This window comes from Narcine bancroftii, chromosome 11 (genome assembly GCF_036971445.1).
Source record: "Narcine bancroftii isolate sNarBan1 chromosome 11, sNarBan1.hap1, whole genome shotgun sequence".
In the NCBI taxonomy this organism is placed as follows: Eukaryota; Metazoa; Chordata; class Chondrichthyes; order Torpediniformes; family Narcinidae; genus Narcine; species Narcine bancroftii.
Window position 1 is genome coordinate 8208133 of NC_091479.1, and position 17147 is coordinate 8225279.

The window sequence follows — 17147 nt, forward strand, 5'->3', positions numbered from 1 at the left end:
CACACCTCCAAGGTACCTCTGGGTTGTAGCACCTCGGTATAGAGAATCCTGCTCCAAGCAGCTGTGCCCCAGAGGGTGTCAGTGGCTGCTGGAATCCTGGTGGAGGTGGCGTGCAAACTGGATTTAATGGTGTACACAGAGGCTGCATTTCATGGCCACTGACACCGTCCCTAACCCTGGTTCATTGTGTACGGTGTGGATTCTGAGAGACAAAATGTATACGATTGTGGGGTGTGGAATGTGGTCATGGAGCAAGCATGTGTAGTGAGTGTGCTTACATGGTGGAACACGGTTGGGAGTGTGAAACTGGTCATGTGTGGTTCACGTGTGTGGGTATGGGTGCGGTGCGTGCACCGCCACCAGATTGCCCTGTGCTGTTACCTGTCGGTGTGCTATTCTTCCCAGCAGTACGTCACATGGACCCGAACGGAACTCAGTTGGAGGAAGATTACTCGCAGCAGGACACACCGTGCTTGATCGTGGAGGACTCGCAGCCGGAGAGCGTGCCGACGGAGGATGACCCGGAGCGGAGTTACCGGCACCTACAAGCCAGGTGCCTGTCAAACCTGCAGGCTACCACCTCGAGTCCGGTCCTGGTGAGTACATCTGGGTCTTCGTTCTTTCCTGCTCCCCCTCTTCACACCCCCCCCCTTCTTATTCCGTTTTCCGAGCCATCTTTCATGCCCTCTGCCTGTCTCGCTCCGACGTTGGAAGCAGGATTTAATGAGAATTTGTTTGAAGCTAGATTCCTCTCCCAGTGGCTCACCATCTGACTTGGAAATGTGTATCATTGTCCTCTGTCTGGATGTTTCAACTCCCTTCCTGACGGCAGTGGAACCAGGATTGCACCAGTCTGCTGCTTCCCCCACCATCTCCATGGGAATCGGGGTAGGGAACATGCAGGGGCCTTGCTAATTCAGCTGGTGTATCAATGGGGAATATGGAGCAAAGGTTCAGTGTCGGGTCTATCGGTGGGAAGAGAGTGCAGCAGATCGAATTGGACAGCTCGCTCCAAGAACGGTGACTGTCACAGGGCCATCTTTAGGGGTGCTTGAGTCGGTGACTCCACTGTTCATTGTCGAGTACGTGACATGAGATTCCTTTTCTTGCGGGCCAGGCAGAATTACCACTTACTGGTCATGCAAAGAAAACTGGACTCAAGAAAAGATAAATCTACAAAAGGGAGAAAAATAAAATCAAAGGCAGTGCAAACAAACTGTGCAATATAGACAATAAATATTCAGTAATAAATAATGTGCAGAGTCCTTAAATGGTTCCCTGATTGAGTTTGTGGTTGACGAGTCTGATGGTGGAGGGGTAGTAGCTGTTCCTGAACCTGGTGGTGTGGGTCTAGTGGCATCCAGACCTCTTTCCTGATGGCAGCAGCGAGAACAGGGCCGGTGCTGGGTGGTGATCGCTGCTGCTCCCGAAGGCAGCGTTCCCTGTCGACGTTCTCCTTGGTGGGGAGGGTCTTACCTGTGATGTCCCAGGCTGGGTCCACTACCTTTTGCAGTGCTGTACACTCAGAGGTATCGGTGCCACCATGCCAGACCATGATGCAGCCGGTCCACTACACACCTGTAGAAATTTGCCAGGGTTTCCGATCTCATACTAAACCTCCGCAAACTCCTGAGGAAGTAGAAGTGGTGACGTGCTTTCTTCACAAACCCATTAGACCAGGAAAGCAGCCATTGGAGGAACTCTGGGTTGAGCCATCTCCCACAGATGCTACTCAGCCCAATGAGTTCTTCCAGTTGATGGTTTTCTTGCTTCAGATTCCAGTGCCTCTTGTCTCCATTCTTTGGACAAAGTCTTTGTTGAATCTGCAGGAGGAGGAAGTCCTTGGGTTCCTGAGCAAGTGTTAAGTTGTTGTGTTGTCAATGTATGAAACGATCCCTTGGTTATTCAGGTGAAAAATTACGACTTAGGTTTTCACGTTGCCAGAGATCTCGAATGTAAAGTAACTCTGATCTCTGGCAGCTCTGCCGTCTATGTGGATGGGCTGTTAGAATTGGTAATCCCCGATCCGGGTACTCCACCCCCCAAATCTGGCTGCTGTCCCATCCCACCCCCCGATATGACTGCCGGCTGGGTGAGAAAGATCTCAGGCCCTTCAGTGAAGGGAGCTGCTCTTACCCTGACCTGCACTCTGCCACCTGCTTGTGAAGTCCCTCTGTGCGGCCTGCTGCACGTATGGGAATGAGAAGCAGGAATCGGCCCTGCAGCCCATTGAGTGAAATTGTAGTTTCCCTACAATCCCAGCGGCTGCAGACGTCCGAGTTTCACTTCAGCCTATTGTCGCTGTTCTGTTCTTTTTTTCTCAGCTAATGTTTGACAACCCTGCCACTTGTGTCCCCCTGTGTTCCAGGAGCTGATCTCTGGCCAGTCCCCGTCCAAGGGTTCGGCAGGAGTCAGCGAGGAGCAGCTGGATCAGAGGGAATCGCACAGCAAAGGTGAGAGGACGTGGGGCTGGGGTGAAACAGGGAGAGCCGTGTTTGTGGAGTTCCTCAAGGAGTCTTGTGTCATTCTGACTGCGGCCGGCGCCGTTGGTCATTTGGGACGAACCATCAGCAGTGGGTGGGTGAGAGAGGCGGGCGCGTCGGAGACCCATCCTTTTTGTTTCCGTCTGCAGTTGTGGGTGCCACGGAGCCAGCAACAGGTCACAGCCCGAATGAGCAGTGTGACCCCTCAGCTGAAGACCAGCCGCGGCCGAACGGACAAACGAGGTAAGAGCCGCCATCGTGTCGGGGTGACTGAGGCTTTGGGAGCCGTGGAGGGTTGGAGACACTACCTCCATCCCAGCGCCCGCGGTGAACAGCCATGGTAAAGGGCAGTCCAGAGAGGGATCTTAATCCCTGCTGACACTATCCATTGTGAATCACAACACTGTGCAAGGCTGCTTCAGCCCATCGAGTCTGTGCCAGCACACAGCGATCCCTCCCACATATGCAGGGAAGATTTATTAAAATATTGCTGGGATTGCAGTATCTAGAATACAAAGAAAGATTGAGTAGACTGGGTCTTTATTCTTTGGAGCGTAGAAGGTTGAGAATGGATTTGATAGAGGTATTTAAAATCAAGAGGGGGGGATAGATAGGCTCTTCCCCTTGAGAGTGGGAGAGAATGGAACGAGGGGTTATAAGTTGAGGGTTAGGGGGAAAAACTTTAGAAGTAACATGAGAGGAGGCTTCTGCACTCAGAGTGGTGGCTGAGTGGAATGACCTTCCGGAAGAGGTAGTTGCAGCAGGGACAATTTTGTTATTTAAGAGAAGGTTGGATGAGTACATGGACATGAGGGTCATGGGCAGGGAACGGGTAGGTGGGACTACGGGAGTTCCCTTAAGTCAGTGTGGACGAGAGGGGCCGAGGTGGCCTGTTTCCGTACTGTCATTGTTACATGTTCCCCTCAGATTCTGCTCACGGGGGGGGGGGGGGGAGAAGGAATATCACATGACACATGACCAGAAACAAATAAACAATTCCCGCTCGGCATTTGTGGATGTGGCCTGAAGCTCGTCAAGTAGTGGGGAGCTTGAGGTGATACAAGATCCCTTTATTGTCATGTAATTGTATGGAATGTGTAATATTACATGAAACTGCCTTCTGCCGGGTAACACCAATGGCCGTACGGGAGAAAGAAGCGAAAGAGAGTCCCTCCAGAGTCACTGGTGTCCATGGATTCCCCCCCCCCCCCGCAGCCACACAGACTCCTGCTTGATTCCTCGGTCACCCGTGCTCCAGATCCAGACCTCTTGCCCTTGGCTCCCTCTCGAATGCGGGTTCTCACGAGCCAGTCTCTATAGCCCGCATGGGTCCCCCGACTGCGTTGCCCACAGCTGAGCCCCTTGCTGTTCCGTAGCCGTCCTGTACACCCTGCTTCCACTTCTTAACGGGGTGGGGGAGGGAGGGAGGTGTTCTTCCCACTTCCGGTGCCCTGCGGCCTGTCCACTGCGTCCCCAGAGTCTGCAACCCCTCGTGGCCACTGCCAAGCACGAGTGGCTCCTATCCCAGGCCGATTAAAGCCTACACGGAGCCGTCAGCATCAGGACCAGGTGGTTGGCCCCTTCAGAGGAGTGCTTTGTTTCCATTCCACATTCTCCCGGGCCAGCGGCAGCGCTGCCGTTTTTGGTGCGGGGGGGGGTGGGGGGAGGAACCATGCGGAAGGAGAGTTGCCAAAAACCTCTCATTTTAAATGAACTGGTGCTTTGCCCAATTGCTCTGTGTCCAAATTAAAATGTCAAACTCCCTGCTCGGTAACTGCCTGCCGTGGTAACTGGCGGGTACTTGCTGCTTCTCTAGGTGGGTCAGAGAGTAGTCGGCTGATGCAAACATGCCTGATGGTTTGTTCCACTTGTTTCTGCAGTGATCGGAACCCCAGCGTCATCCCACACGAGACAGGAGGTGACATTGTAGAGCTCGCCACCAACTCGATCAGCGCTGAAGGTAGATCTGGCAATATTGACGAGTGGTGGGCCATTGACCGAGACGCCGTATTGATGAGTGGTGGGCCATTGACCGAGGCGCCGTATTGACGAGTGGTGGGCCATTGACCGAGGCGCCGTATTGACGAGTGGTGGGCCATTGACCGAGGCGCCGTATTGACGAGTGGTGGGCCATTGACCGAGGCGCCGTATTGACGAGTGGTGGGCCATTGACCGAGGCGCCGTATTGACGAGTGGTGGGCCATTGACCGAGGCGCCGTATTGACGAGTGGTGGGCCATTGACCGAGGCGCCGTATTGACGAGTGGTGGGCCATTGACCGAGGCGCCGTATTGACGAGTGGTGGGCCATTGACCGAGGCGCCGTATTGACGAGTGGTGGGCCATTGACCGAGGCGCCGTATTGACGAGTGGTGGGCCATTGACCGAGGCGCCGTATTGACGAGTGGTGGGCCATTGACCGAGGCGCCGTATTGACGAGTGGTGGGCCATTGACCGAGGCGCCGTATTGACGAGTGGTGGGCCATTGACCGAGGCGCCGTATTGACGAGTGGTGGGCCATTGACCGAGGCGCCGTATTGACGAGTGGTGGGCCATTGACCGAGGCGCCGTATTGACGAGTGGTGGGCCATTGACCGAGGCGCCGTATTGACGAGTGGTGGGCCATTGACCGAGGCGCCGTATTGACGAGTGGTGGGCCATTGACCGAGGCGCCGTATTGACGAGTGGTGGGCCATTGACCGAGGCGCCGTATTGACGAGTGGTGGGCCATTGACCGAGGCGCCGTATTGACGAGTGGTGGGCCATTGACCGAGGCGCCGTATTGACGAGTGGTGGGCCATTGACCGAGGCGCCGTATTGACGAGTGGTGGGCCATTGACCGAGGCGCCGTATTGACGAGTGGTGGGCCATTGACCGAGGCGCCGTATTGACGAGTGGTGGGCCATTGACCGAGGCGCCGTATTGACGAGTGGTGGGCCATTGACCGAGGCGCCGTATTGACGAGTGGTGGGCCATTGACCGAGGCGCCGTATTGACGAGTGGTGGGCCATTGACCGAGGCGCCGTATTGACGAGTGGTGGGCCATTGACCGAGGCGCCGTATTGACGAGTGGTGGGCCATTGACCGAGGCGCCGTATTGACGAGTGGTGGGCCATTGACCGAGGCGCCGTATTGACGAGTGGTGGGCCATTGACCGAGGCGCCGTATTGACGAGTGGTGGGCCATTGACCGAGGCGCCGTATTGACGAGTGGTGGGCCATTGACCGAGGCGCCGTATTGACGAGTGGTGGGCCATTGACCGAGGCGCCGTATTGACGAGTGGTGGGCCATTGACCGAGGCGCCGTATTGACGAGTGGTGGGCCATTGACCGAGGCGCCGTATTGACGAGTGGTGGGCCATTGACCGAGGCGCCGTATTGACGAGTGGTGGGCCATTGACCGAGGCGCCGTATTGACGAGTGGTGGGCCATTGACCGAGGCGCCGTATTGACGAGTGGTGGGCCATTGACCGAGGCGCCGTATTGACGAGTGGTGGGCCATTGACCGAGGCGCCGTGTCAGTCTCTGAGCGTGATTGTAGATCCTAGACTCATAGGTTCCACCCAGCCACCAACAGAGTCATGGAGAGATGCACCTAGCAGCAGACCGTTCAGCCCATCGAGTCCACACCACCTACCCATTACACTCATTGTTAATCCTCGCGTTCTATCTTACCTGCACACTAAAGCAGCCAATTGACCTACTGATCTGCATGTTCTGGGCATAAACTGGAGCACCTGGGGGGATTCTAGGTAGTGACAGAGAATGTGGAGACTCCACACAAATAGCGCCCAGAAGTGAGGATTGAACTAGAGCCTCTCCCAGCTCTTGGACATCCAGTGGATGGGACACTCAGCACATTCTCTATCCTGCCTGGTGTATCCTGGCCATCAATCCAAACCTTTCAGGATGCTCTCTCTTCCCCCCCCTGCCCCCACCACCCCCACCGAGGCTTGAGCATGGTGCAAAAGGTGGGCTGAACTGCTGAAGTTGTCTGCTGAGATGTTATACTTGGACTTTGTCTGTCGAGCTGCTCCGAAAGGAGAGCGTGAGAATGTTCCCTGGTGTCTCCAAACCAAAGTTAGTTGTTGTTACTGAAGCGGATCATCAGGTATTGCCGGTTGTGGAGTCTTGCTGTGTACTCGAGCTGCCATCTTCTGGAGCTTGCAACAACAGGCTTGAAGGGGACGGGCAAGGTGCCATGCGAATGTGGATATTTGCAGTAGGGGATGGATATTTGCAGTAGGGGATGGATATTTGCAGTAGGGGATGGATATTTGCAGTAGGGGATGGATATTTGCAGTAGGGGATGGATATTTGCAGTAGGGGATGGATATTTGCAGTAGGGGATGGATATTTGCAGTAGGGGATGGATATTTGCAGTAGGGGATGGATATTTGCAGTAGGGGATGGATATTTGCGGTAGGGGATGGATATTTGCGGTAGGGGATGGATAATTTGCGGTAGGGGATGGATAATTTGCGGTAGGGGATGGATAATTTGCGGTAGGGGATGGATAATTTGCGGTAGGGGATGGATAATTTGCGGTAGGGGATGGATAATTTGCGGTAGGGGATGGATAATTTGCGGTAGGGGATGGATAATTTGCGGTAGGGGATGGATAATTTGCGGTAGGGGATGGATAATTTGCGGTAGGGGATGGATAATTTGCGGTAGGGGATGGATTATTTGCGGTAGGGGATGGATTATTTGCGGTAGGGGATGGATTATTTGCGGTAGGGGATGGATTATTTGCGGTAGGGGATGGATTATTTGCGGTAGGGGATGGATTATTTGCGGTAGGGGATGGATTATTTGCGGTAGGGGATGGATTATTTGCGGTAGGGGATGGATTATTTGCGGTAGGGGATGGATTATTTGCGGTAGGGGATGGATTATTTGCGGTAGGGGATGGATTATTTGCGGTAGGGGATGGATTATTTGCGGTAGGGGATGGATTATTTGCGGTAGGGGATGGATTATTTGCAGTAGGGGATGGATTATTTGCAGTAGGGGATGGATTATTTGCAGTAGGGGATGGATTATTTGCAGTAGGGGATGGAATATGCGCAGGTAGCTGGGACAGCCCCCTTACAGACCCCTGCCTCCGCCACCCGGAAGGCCGAGCACCAGGTGTGAGGGAACACCACCGCCGCAGATACCCCTCCAAACCCCACACCATTTGTTGCTGTTCCTTCACCCCTATCCTGATCCCTGGGATCCCTCCCTGAAAGTGCAGTGGGAGTGCCTCAGACCCACAGACTGCAGGAACTCGCCTCCAGCTTCTCAAGGGTGGGGTCGAAGAGGCAGTGAATTCTGACTTTGCTGCACAGTGACACAGAATTGCTCAGGCCAGGTCCTCTGTGGATAGAACTGAAGGCACCAGCAGATGCCCTCATCTGTGATGATGCTGCTCTGTCTTGTACCCAGGCTTGTCTCAGGCCGGCTTGGGAGTGCTGGAATTGTCCGACAGTCAGGATATCGATCCAGAAGTCACCACCGAGGGCAGTGGGGCCGAGCATCATCCAGAGGAGTTGAATGTGGATTCCTGTGACCCTCCCAGCAAGGAGCAGGACCCCAGTAAGAGTGGTCAATTGAATCGATGTGAGGGGTCGTCCCTCACTGTTCTTTATATAATATATTCTCCGGGCTGGGTCCATGGGGAAACTACAGTATGAACTCCATGATAATGACCCAGGTTGGCTTGGGTATAAAACCAACCCCAGAAAACACACAGTACATGTACAGGCAGTTCCTGGTTTACGAACGAGATCCCTTCCTAGGTCTGTCTTCAAGTCAAATTTGTAGATAAGTTGGAACTTGCTGTGTGCACAGCTTTTAAACTGTTGAGAAGGGTTTGAGCCTTTTCTGGCTCTAAAGTACTGGCTAACAGGCATATTATGCTGGATTTGATTGTCAGTGATCCGACTCCAAATAGCGGATGGTGTTCTCCTTCCTCGAGCCAATGGACCGCTGAAGCTGCACATAGTCCGTTCGTAAGTACGAGTTGTCCATAAGTCAGACGTTCAGAACCTGGGAACTGCCTTTACTTGTTACAAGTCCCTTAAAACCTGGACACTCGAGTCCAAAGTGTTAAAAGTCCATCGCTGCCCTCAGACCTTCATTGTCCCACCTCGTACGGGGCTACATGGTGACACTCAGTGCTGGGTTGGAGGTCAGCTTGCAGAGTGGGTGATGTGGATGGAGAGTGGGGATGTGCTTTGGCTGTCATTCGCATCCCTGGTGGAAATGGAGGCTCTGTCGTCCCAGATGTTCCCCTCCTGGTGAGTGGCAACTGGTCCATCTTGGACACTCCTGACCTCTCCTTCTCTCTAGGAAGGCTGAGTAACCCACTGATGCCCTCCACCTGTCGTTCTTCACTGCATGAAGAGCCAGGCTTTTAAATCTGCTTTCTCCTGGTTCCTTACAGCTGTGAATGCAGGGGTTGCCTTGGAACTCCCAGTGACTGACCAGCCCTGCGCGGGGGCTGTGACTGGCCGCCCTCCTGAGAGGTAGGTAGGTTGATGGGGAAACGCCGTGTGGGACTGGTGACCATAAGCAGAGATGTTGTACTGAATGATCACCACAGTGAAATCATCTGCATCCCGTTCTGGTCACACGACCAGGGTGCACGGTTCCCAGAGAGGGTGGTGAGAAGGTTTACTGGCATGGTCCAAGAATGTGGGATTTCAGCACCTGATTTAATCTTGATCTCTGGGTGCTGTCTGTGTGGAGTTTGCCTGTTCTTCCTGTCAGATGAGGGCTTCTCCTGAGGGCTTGGGTGTCTTCCCGCATCCTAAAGAAGTGGAGGTTAGTCACCAAAGTATCCTTTGAATTCGGGGTGCTAGAACTGTTGTGGAATGAGCATGTGGGTTACAAGGAAATGTGGAGAAATGGGACTGATGGGATAGAGCAGGCAAGAGGGACTAAATGGTCTGGTATTGCTTTACCCACACATTTTGTATTATAACCATATAACCACTTACAGCTCAGAACAGGCCAGTTCGGCCCTACTAGTCCATGCTGTAGCAAATCCCCACCCTCCTAGTCCCACTGACCAGCACCTGGTCCATACCCCTCCAGTCCCCTCCTATCCATGTAATGATCCAGTCTTTCCTTGTGACGTCACTAACTGTCAAACCGGAGCAACAGCATCAGCCTTGTCAGCACTTTGCTATGCTGGTCGTCAGCCCCCTGCCCCACAGATTCTTTGTGTGTTGGGTCAACGATGGTTGCCATCGATCAGACTGGTCCACAGATCAATGAACTGGTTCTCTCCAGGAACCCAGTGAGCAGGTACCAGGGGTACAGATCCCAGGGTGTGTACAATCCTGTTCCATTTTGGAACCCCAGGCAACCCATCGGACAGGGGAGCAGAAATAGGCCATTTGGCCCATCGAGTCTGCCCCGCCATTTAATCATGAGCTGATCCGTTTCCCCACTGCCCAGCCTCCTCCTCAGACATGGCTACTCAAGAACCTGTCCATCTCTGCCCTAATGACTTGGTCTTGCACAGATTTACCATCCACATTTCTGTTCTAAGCGGACACCCTTCAATCCTGGAGATGAGCCCTCTCGTTCTAGACCGGTGGTTTTTTTTCCCCCATTCACATCCCACTTTAAGTATTCCCTATGCTACATGTCCTCTGTGATTAGTAAGGGATTGCTTAAGGTGGTGTGTGAGTAGAAAGAAAAAGTTTGAAAACCACTGTTTTAATCGTCCCTCATTGACTCGTTATGTGCACGGTTTCAAAACTCCAAAGGAAATGGACCAATGACCATTTTTCTCAAGCCAAATATTTCAGTAACAATTGAGTCTAGAGCAGTAGTTCTCAACCTTCCCTTCCCACTCACATCCCATCTTAAGCTATCCCTTACTGATCACAGAGCACTGATGGCAGAGGGATTACTTAAAGTGGGATGTGAATGGGAAGGAAAGGTTTGAAAACCACTGTTCTCCCTCCGTGGGGAACAACTTTTCTACATCTACTCTGTCCACACCTCTTAACATTTGAAATGTTTCAATGAGATCCCCCTCCCATTCTCCAACGAGTACAGACCAAGAGCTGTCAAACGCTCCTCATGTGAGGAATCCCGGAATCGTCCTTATGAACCCTCTCCTCATCCTTTCTTAAATGAGGAGCCCAAAACTGCTCACCAGTGTCTTGTTGGTTAGGATCCTGGAGTCTCTCCCTGCCAGATGTTTCTGAGAGCTCGGGATGTTCACTGATGGGAGGACCCTGCCTCCTTGAGTCAGGCCTCACTGTAGAGACTGCTGCTTTTCTGAGTGACGGTGATGTGGGAGAGCGTTGCTGTTGGAAGGTACTGTTTAATCTGGGCATTAAACCAAGGTTGTGTCAGCTCTTGGGAGGGAGAGGGGTGGGGTGTGGTGGTGAAGCCTATTGGTGCACCAGATGCCACAGTCACTATGAAGGTGAACAAGGGTGTCTCTTGGTTCAAGAACAGTTTCTTTCCAACAGGCGTTTGAACCTCCCCTTAGGGCCTTTCAGGTGGCCTGAAGACCCTAGTGTAAAGCCGCATAATATCCCCCCTTGCGGCCAAACACCTACTCACCAGAGGTGCCGATGCCAACCCTCCTCCGAGAGGGATAATCAGCGAAGCACCGCACTCCGCTGATGCACCTGATCCCGGTTGATCGTGTCGATGGGAGGGGGTGGGTGGGAAGGAGAGTCCTGTGATCCTCTGGATCAGCTCGTGGTGGCATGGTGGAGCAAACAAATGGGCTTAATGGCCTACTTCTATACCTTGTGGTCCGATGGTATGAGTGTGTGTTCATCAATGCTTCTGGAAAGCACCTTGTTGGAAATGTCATGGTAGGTACAGTGGTCACAGTCCCTCTCTCCACCCTTATAATTGTGGATCCACTGTCAAACTCATCGCCGTCGGAGTTGGTTGCAGTCGGCTACTGCCATACCAGGATGGGGAGGGGCCCTGACTTCGGACCTTTCCGGTTGACCCAGGTTTAACTTTTAATACCTTGCAGGTCAGAGGTCACATCAAGGGGGCCATCGCCCTCCTGGCCGGAGGCGGAGGAGGTCAACTTCGTGGTGCCTCGCGGACTCCGCATTGAGGAGAAGTCACTGGACCCTGACCGCCAGCCTTCACTGATCGTCACCACGCGGGGTGGCGTGCTCGAGGCAACTCGCTCAGGTGTGTCTCGGAGGGAGCAGGTGGAGATTCAAACCCCCCCCCCTGCGTAGGGTTGGCCCCAGTAAACTGTTCTCTGGTCTGCGGGATCGACTTGGAAAGATGCTCCTCCTTTTGGGAGGGAGAAGGAGATATTAATACAGGACATCTGGTTGGAAATTCGGGAGAAATCTTCCCAAGGTCAAGATTCAACTCATTGTCGTGTATTAAAAAGGGTCATATTCCACAAAATCGTCTGTTGTAAGGCAGACAGATTCGCCTTCGGCAGAAAATGCCTGAGGCGCCTTTTACAGTCAGAGAAAGAGTCCCCTCGGAGTCAGGGAGTGTCTGCAGATTCGCTTCTGCAGCCACACAGAGTCCAGGCCAAACTATCGGCCACCCGAGCTCCAGGTCTAAAACGTTGACACTGCTTAGGAACCCTTCAGTGCCCTCCGCACCCTCTCACATCCCTGTTCCGATACCTGGTACCCCTTTAACCAGTCTCCAGCAGCCTGCAGTCTGGCACGAGCCTTTTGACTGCAGCAGCCCGCGTAGGTCCCTCTCCTTGAGTCCCCATCAGTCCACTGACTGCGTGTTCCTCAGCCGCAGAGCCCGTCACTGGTTCGCCACCATGGTCATTGTCCTGTGGGTTGCCCTTCCCAGAAGGGTTGTTTAAGGTGAGTTGAGTGGGATAGACACACATGGAAATGCTGGAGCCAATGCCATGCAGATGCCTGAGATCCCGATGATGGCCAACCTGGGAGGCCTGGAACTGGAGCTGCACCGGATGGTGACGGTGGCAAGTAACTAGGAAGGATGTGGCGGTGGAAGTGAGTCTGGGTATGGACACAGTTGTAGAGCTTGAGACCAGCAGGGAGTGCAGATAGGGAGCAGTGAGACTCACACAACTCCCTTTGAAGAGAGGAGGAGAACTTCTTCAGGGTAGGCATCCCTTGAAGAGATTTCGCAGTGGATCGACTGAACGGAGTAATGCCCAGAGGTCTGCAAACACTGTGAATGAAATGCTAGCAGGAGTCCATGGAATGCAGGTACCTGAGATCCTGGTGGGGGGTGGGCACACTGGGAAGACCTGGAACCAGAACATGTACGTGTTTCACTTCAAACACGAGGAAGAATGGGATGGAAGGAGATAGCAAGGGGCAGGCTGGTGTGGAACAGCAAATGCTAGCCCACAAGAGGGACTGAATGTCATGATCAGGCACTGAGTCACAGAGATCAGGTTAATGAGAAGCTGGGGGATTTGAGGATGACTGTCCCTCCTGGGGCCTTGTCACGATCTCATTCGCCCCTGAGTCGTTGCTGCGCAGTTACGGCCCTGCAGATTTACAGCCTGCCATTTAAACAAATTCTTCTTGTTTTCCTTGCTCTCAGGGCCCAGCGCAGAACCTCCGGTGGGAAATAAGTGTGCATTGGCTGCCGGAGTCGATCACCTTCAGGTTCTCCAACTCTCTGGGCACCAGACCCTGGCTCAGGAGAGCCCCTCAGAGTAAGTGAGGTGGGGGGATCTGGTTAGACACGCAATAAAATGTGGCCATACATTTGAGAAGGGAAAATAACATGTAAGCACCTCAAATACAACCACAGGCTCTAACAAACTTCAGCTGCCGAGTCGGGCTCCAGTTCTGATTTCTGAACACAGCTCACTCTGACAGTCGGAAGACTTCTGTCCACCTGCACAGCTGGTCTCTCCTACCTACCATTCCATTGGGAGTTCGCAAGCTTGGCCCCAATCTTTTTTTAATCCTACAAAATCCTGCCTGTCCCCACCAACCACTTGTACTTCAAGTTTGTACAACTTGAAGAAACTAGTCCTCAGTGCAACACACTGCAAGCATGCCTGCAGACCAATGGTACATAACAAAAGCACAATGTGCATCAAAACATGTCCCACAGGGGAGGTCGGGATTTTGGTAACTATCTGCATCGTCTGAGGCGGTGGGAGTTCCGATGGGCAGCCGGGACTGGGTTGCAAGTCCACGTCTCAGCCCACGGGAGCTCCGATGGGCGGGTGGCCGAGCCATGAGTTGCTAACTGAGACATCAGAAGCACTGGCCTGTGTGCAGCCGGGGCTGAGGTGAGCGGCTAGGGTCGACTTACACGAGGTGTGTGGAAATTTCCAGATATTTTAGCCAAAAATAGGGGGGTGATTTTTACATGAATATATATGGCAGGGTGAGAGGGTACGTTAAACCACGCAGGAGGAGTGGTGTGTGTCTGTCTGGGGGGAGGGGTGGCGTGTGTCTGTCTGGGGGGAGGGGTGGCGTGTGTGTGTCTGGGGGGAGGGGTGGCGTGTGTCTGTCTGGGGGGAGGGGTGGCGTGTGTGTGTCTGGGGGGAGGGGTGGCGTGTGTGTGTCTGGGGGGAGGGGTGGCGTGTGTGTGTCTGGGGGGAGGGGTGGCGTGTGTGTGTCTGGGGGGAGGGGTGGCGTGTGTGTGTCTGGGGGGAGGGGTGGCGTGTGTGTCTGGGGGGAGGGGTGGCGTGTGTGTCTGGGGGGAGGGGTGGCGTGTGTGTCTGGGGGGAGGGGTGGCGAGTGTGTGTGGGGGGGCTGCGCGGGCGCGTGGGGGGGCTGCGCGGGCGCGTGGGGGGGGCTGCGCGGGCGCGTCGGGGGGGCTGCGCGGGCGCGTCGGGGGGGCTGCGCGGGCGCGTCGGGGGGGCTGCGCGGGCGCGTCGGGGGGGCTGCGCGGGCGCGTCGGGGGGGCTGCGCGGGCGCGTCGGGGGGGCTGCGCGGGCGCGTCGGGGGGCTGCGCGGGCGCGTCGGGGGGGCTGCGCGGGCGCGTCGGGGGGGCTGCGCGGGCGCGTCGGGGGGGCTGCGCGGGCGCGTCGGGGGGGCTGCGCGGGCGCGTCGGGGGGGCTGCGCGGGCGCGTCGGGGGGGCTGCGCGGGCGCGTCGGGGGGGCTGCGCGGGCGCGTCGGGGGGGCTGCGCGGGCGCGTCGGGGGGGCTGCGCGGGCGCGTCGGGGGGGCTGCGCGGGCGCGTCGGGGGGGCTGCGCGGGCGCGTCGGGGGGGCTGCGCGGGCGCGTCGGGGGGGCTGCGCGGGCGCGTCGGGGGGGCTGCGCGGGCGCGTCGGGGGGGCTGCGCGGGCGCGTCGGGGGGGCTGCGCGGGCGCGTCGGGGGGCTGCGCGGGCGCGTCGGGGGGCTGCGCGGGCGCGTCGGGGGGCTGCGCGGGCGCGTCGGGGGGCTGCGCGGGCGCGTCGGGGGGCTGCGCGGGCGCGTCGGGGGGCTGCGCGGGCGCGTCGGGGGGGCTGCGCGGGCGCGTCGGGGGGGCTGCGCGGGCGCGTCGGGGGGGCTGCGCGGGCGCGTCGGGGGGGCTGCGCGGGCGCGTCGGGGGGCTGCGCGGGCGCGTCGGGGGGCTGCGCGGGCGCGTCGGGGGGCTGCGCGGGCGCGTCGGGGGGCTGCGCGGGCGCGTCGGGGGGCTGCGCGGGCGCGTCGGGGGGCTGCGCGGGCGCGTCGGGGGGCTGCGCGGGCGCGTCGGGGGGCTGCGCGGGCGCGTCGGGGGGCTGCGCGGGCGCGTCGGGGGGCTGCGCGGGCGCGTCGGGGGGCTGCGCGGGCGCGTCGGGGGGCTGCGCGGGCGCGTCGGGGGGCTGCGCGGGCGCGTCGGGGGGCTGCGCGGGCGCGTCGGGGGGCTGCGCGGGCGCGTCGGGGGGCTGCGCGGGCGCGTCGGGGGGCTGCGCGGGCGCGTCGGGGGGCTGCGCGGGCGCGTCGGGGGGCTGCGCGGGCGCGTCGGGGGGCTGCGCGGGCGCGTCGGGGGGCTGCGCGGGCGCGTCGGGGGGCTGCGCGGGCGCGTCGGGGGGCTGCGCGGGCGCGTCGGGGGGCTGCGCGGGCGCGTCGGGGGGCTGCGCGGGCGCGTCGGGGGGCTGCGCGGGCGCGTCGGGGGGCTGCGCGGGCGCGTCGGGGGGCTGCGCGGGCGCGTCGGGGGGCTGCGCGGGCGCGTCGGGGGGCTGCGCGGGCGCGTCGGGGGGCTGCGCGGGCGCGTCGGGGGGCTGCGCGGGCGCGTCGGGGGGCTGCGCGGGCGCGTCGGGGGGCTGCGCGGGCGCGTCGGGGGGCTGCGCGGGCGCGTCGGGGGGCTGCGCGGGCGCGTCGGGGGGCTGCGCGGGCGCGTCGGGGGGCTGCGCGGGCGCGTCGGGGGGCTGCGCGGGCGCGTCGGGGGGCTGCGCGGGCGCGTCGGGGGGGGTTGAGGGTGATCTGCTCGAATCAGGTGCGAAAATTCTCTCTCAGACCTGCTAAGTATAGCACAGCAAAATGGACAGCTGCCTCTGTCTCTCTTTGGTAATGCCTTCTCGCCCTCCCGCCAGTAATGCCCCCTCGCCGGTAATGCCCCCTCGTCCCCTCGCCGGTAATGCCCCCTCGTCCCCTCGCCGGTAATGCCCCCTCGTCCCCTCGCCGGTAATGCCCCCTCGTCCCCTCGCCGGTAATGCCCCCTCGTCCCCTCGCCGGTAATGCCCCCTCGTCCCCTCGCCGGTAATGCCCCCTCGTCCCCTCGCCGGTAATGCCCCCTCGTCCCCTCGCCGGTAATGCCCCCTCGTCCCCTCGCCGGTAATGCCCCCTCGTCCCCTCGCCGGTAATGCCCCCTCGTCCCCTCGCCGGTAATGCCCCCTCGTCCCCTCGCCGGTAATGCCCCCTCGTCCCCTCGCCGGTAATGCCCCCTCGTCCCCTCGCCGGTAATGCCCCCTCGTCCCCTCGCCGGTAATGCCCCCTCGTCCCCTCGCCGGTAATGCCCCCTCGTCCCCTCGCCGGTAATGCCCCCTCGTCCCCTCCCCTTCTCCCCTGGCAAAGCGCTCAAGTGCTTTGGTTTGTTGTTCTCTAGATTTTGATTGGTTCATTGCCATGGTGTTTAATATCCTGATTGGATATTGGAGGATCATGGGAATGGAGCAGGAATGTGAACTGTTGGAAAAGCCACTTGTATTGAATGGTCCGGCTGATGGAGCTGATGGGGGAGTGAGGACACGATCTGCTCCATTTGTTGCATCCTTCTTTCTCTTTTTACAGAAGCTCTTCTGATATTATTGATCCCTCGCAGGAGACATTTGGACCGACTCCCATCATTGTTCCCAGCAGCCCGACAGATCAGGGAGGTGAGTGAGATTCAGAATGAGGCCTGTTGGACCTGCCCCCGACACAGGGTAATGTTCCCCACACTATCCTCACACTCTCCCAAGGCCCTGGGCAGGGGCACCGGGAGACAGACAGGTTAAATCCCCCCCCTACTGTCACTGTTCAGTCCCTGGGCGCAGGTCGGGGCCTCATGGGGAGATGCAGGGTGATGTTCCCGACACTGTTCTCACCCAGTCCCAAGGCAGTGGCGAGGCGAGGCAGGGTAATTTCCCCCCATTGTCCTTAAACGTATTCTGAGAGACTCAGGGTAAAGTTCCCCCCCCCCCCTGTCCTTGCACCCTCCTAGGGCAGGGGCAGCACAGATTGCTTTGGAGGACCAACTGATCAGTGATGGAGCTGCTTACAAGTAAAACACTAAAATCTGCAGACACCGTGGTTGAAGTAAAA

The 17147-nt window shown here is 57.6% G+C and overlaps 1 protein-coding gene across 12 annotated transcripts in view; it reads left to right on the forward strand.

Annotated features, from left to right (window-relative positions):
- The window catches only part of tp53bp1 (tumor protein p53 binding protein, 1), a 63364-nt gene that overhangs the window by 9982 nt on the left and 36235 nt on the right, over positions 1 to 17147 (forward strand). For 8 of the 12 annotated variants that reach the window (XM_069902498.1, XM_069902496.1, XM_069902499.1 and 5 more), the window contains 9 exons: positions 409 to 596; positions 2369 to 2453; positions 2633 to 2726; positions 4364 to 4443; positions 7911 to 8060; positions 8911 to 8992; positions 11485 to 11651; positions 13020 to 13134; positions 16635 to 16720. In XM_069902498.1, coding sequence (XP_069758599.1) covers positions 417 to 596; positions 2369 to 2453; positions 2633 to 2726; positions 4364 to 4443; positions 7911 to 8060; positions 8911 to 8992; positions 11485 to 11651; positions 13020 to 13134; positions 16635 to 16720 — 1039 coding nt within the window. In that variant the 5' untranslated portion in view covers positions 409 to 416. Of the gene's footprint in view, positions 1 to 405; positions 597 to 2368; positions 2454 to 2632; positions 2727 to 4363; positions 4444 to 7910; positions 8061 to 8910; positions 8993 to 9679; positions 9777 to 10656; positions 10803 to 11484; positions 11652 to 13019; positions 13135 to 16634; positions 16721 to 17147 lie in introns of those variants that run through there. The other 4 variants (XM_069902500.1, XM_069902494.1, XM_069902502.1 and 1 more) reach the window with 4 other exon arrangements.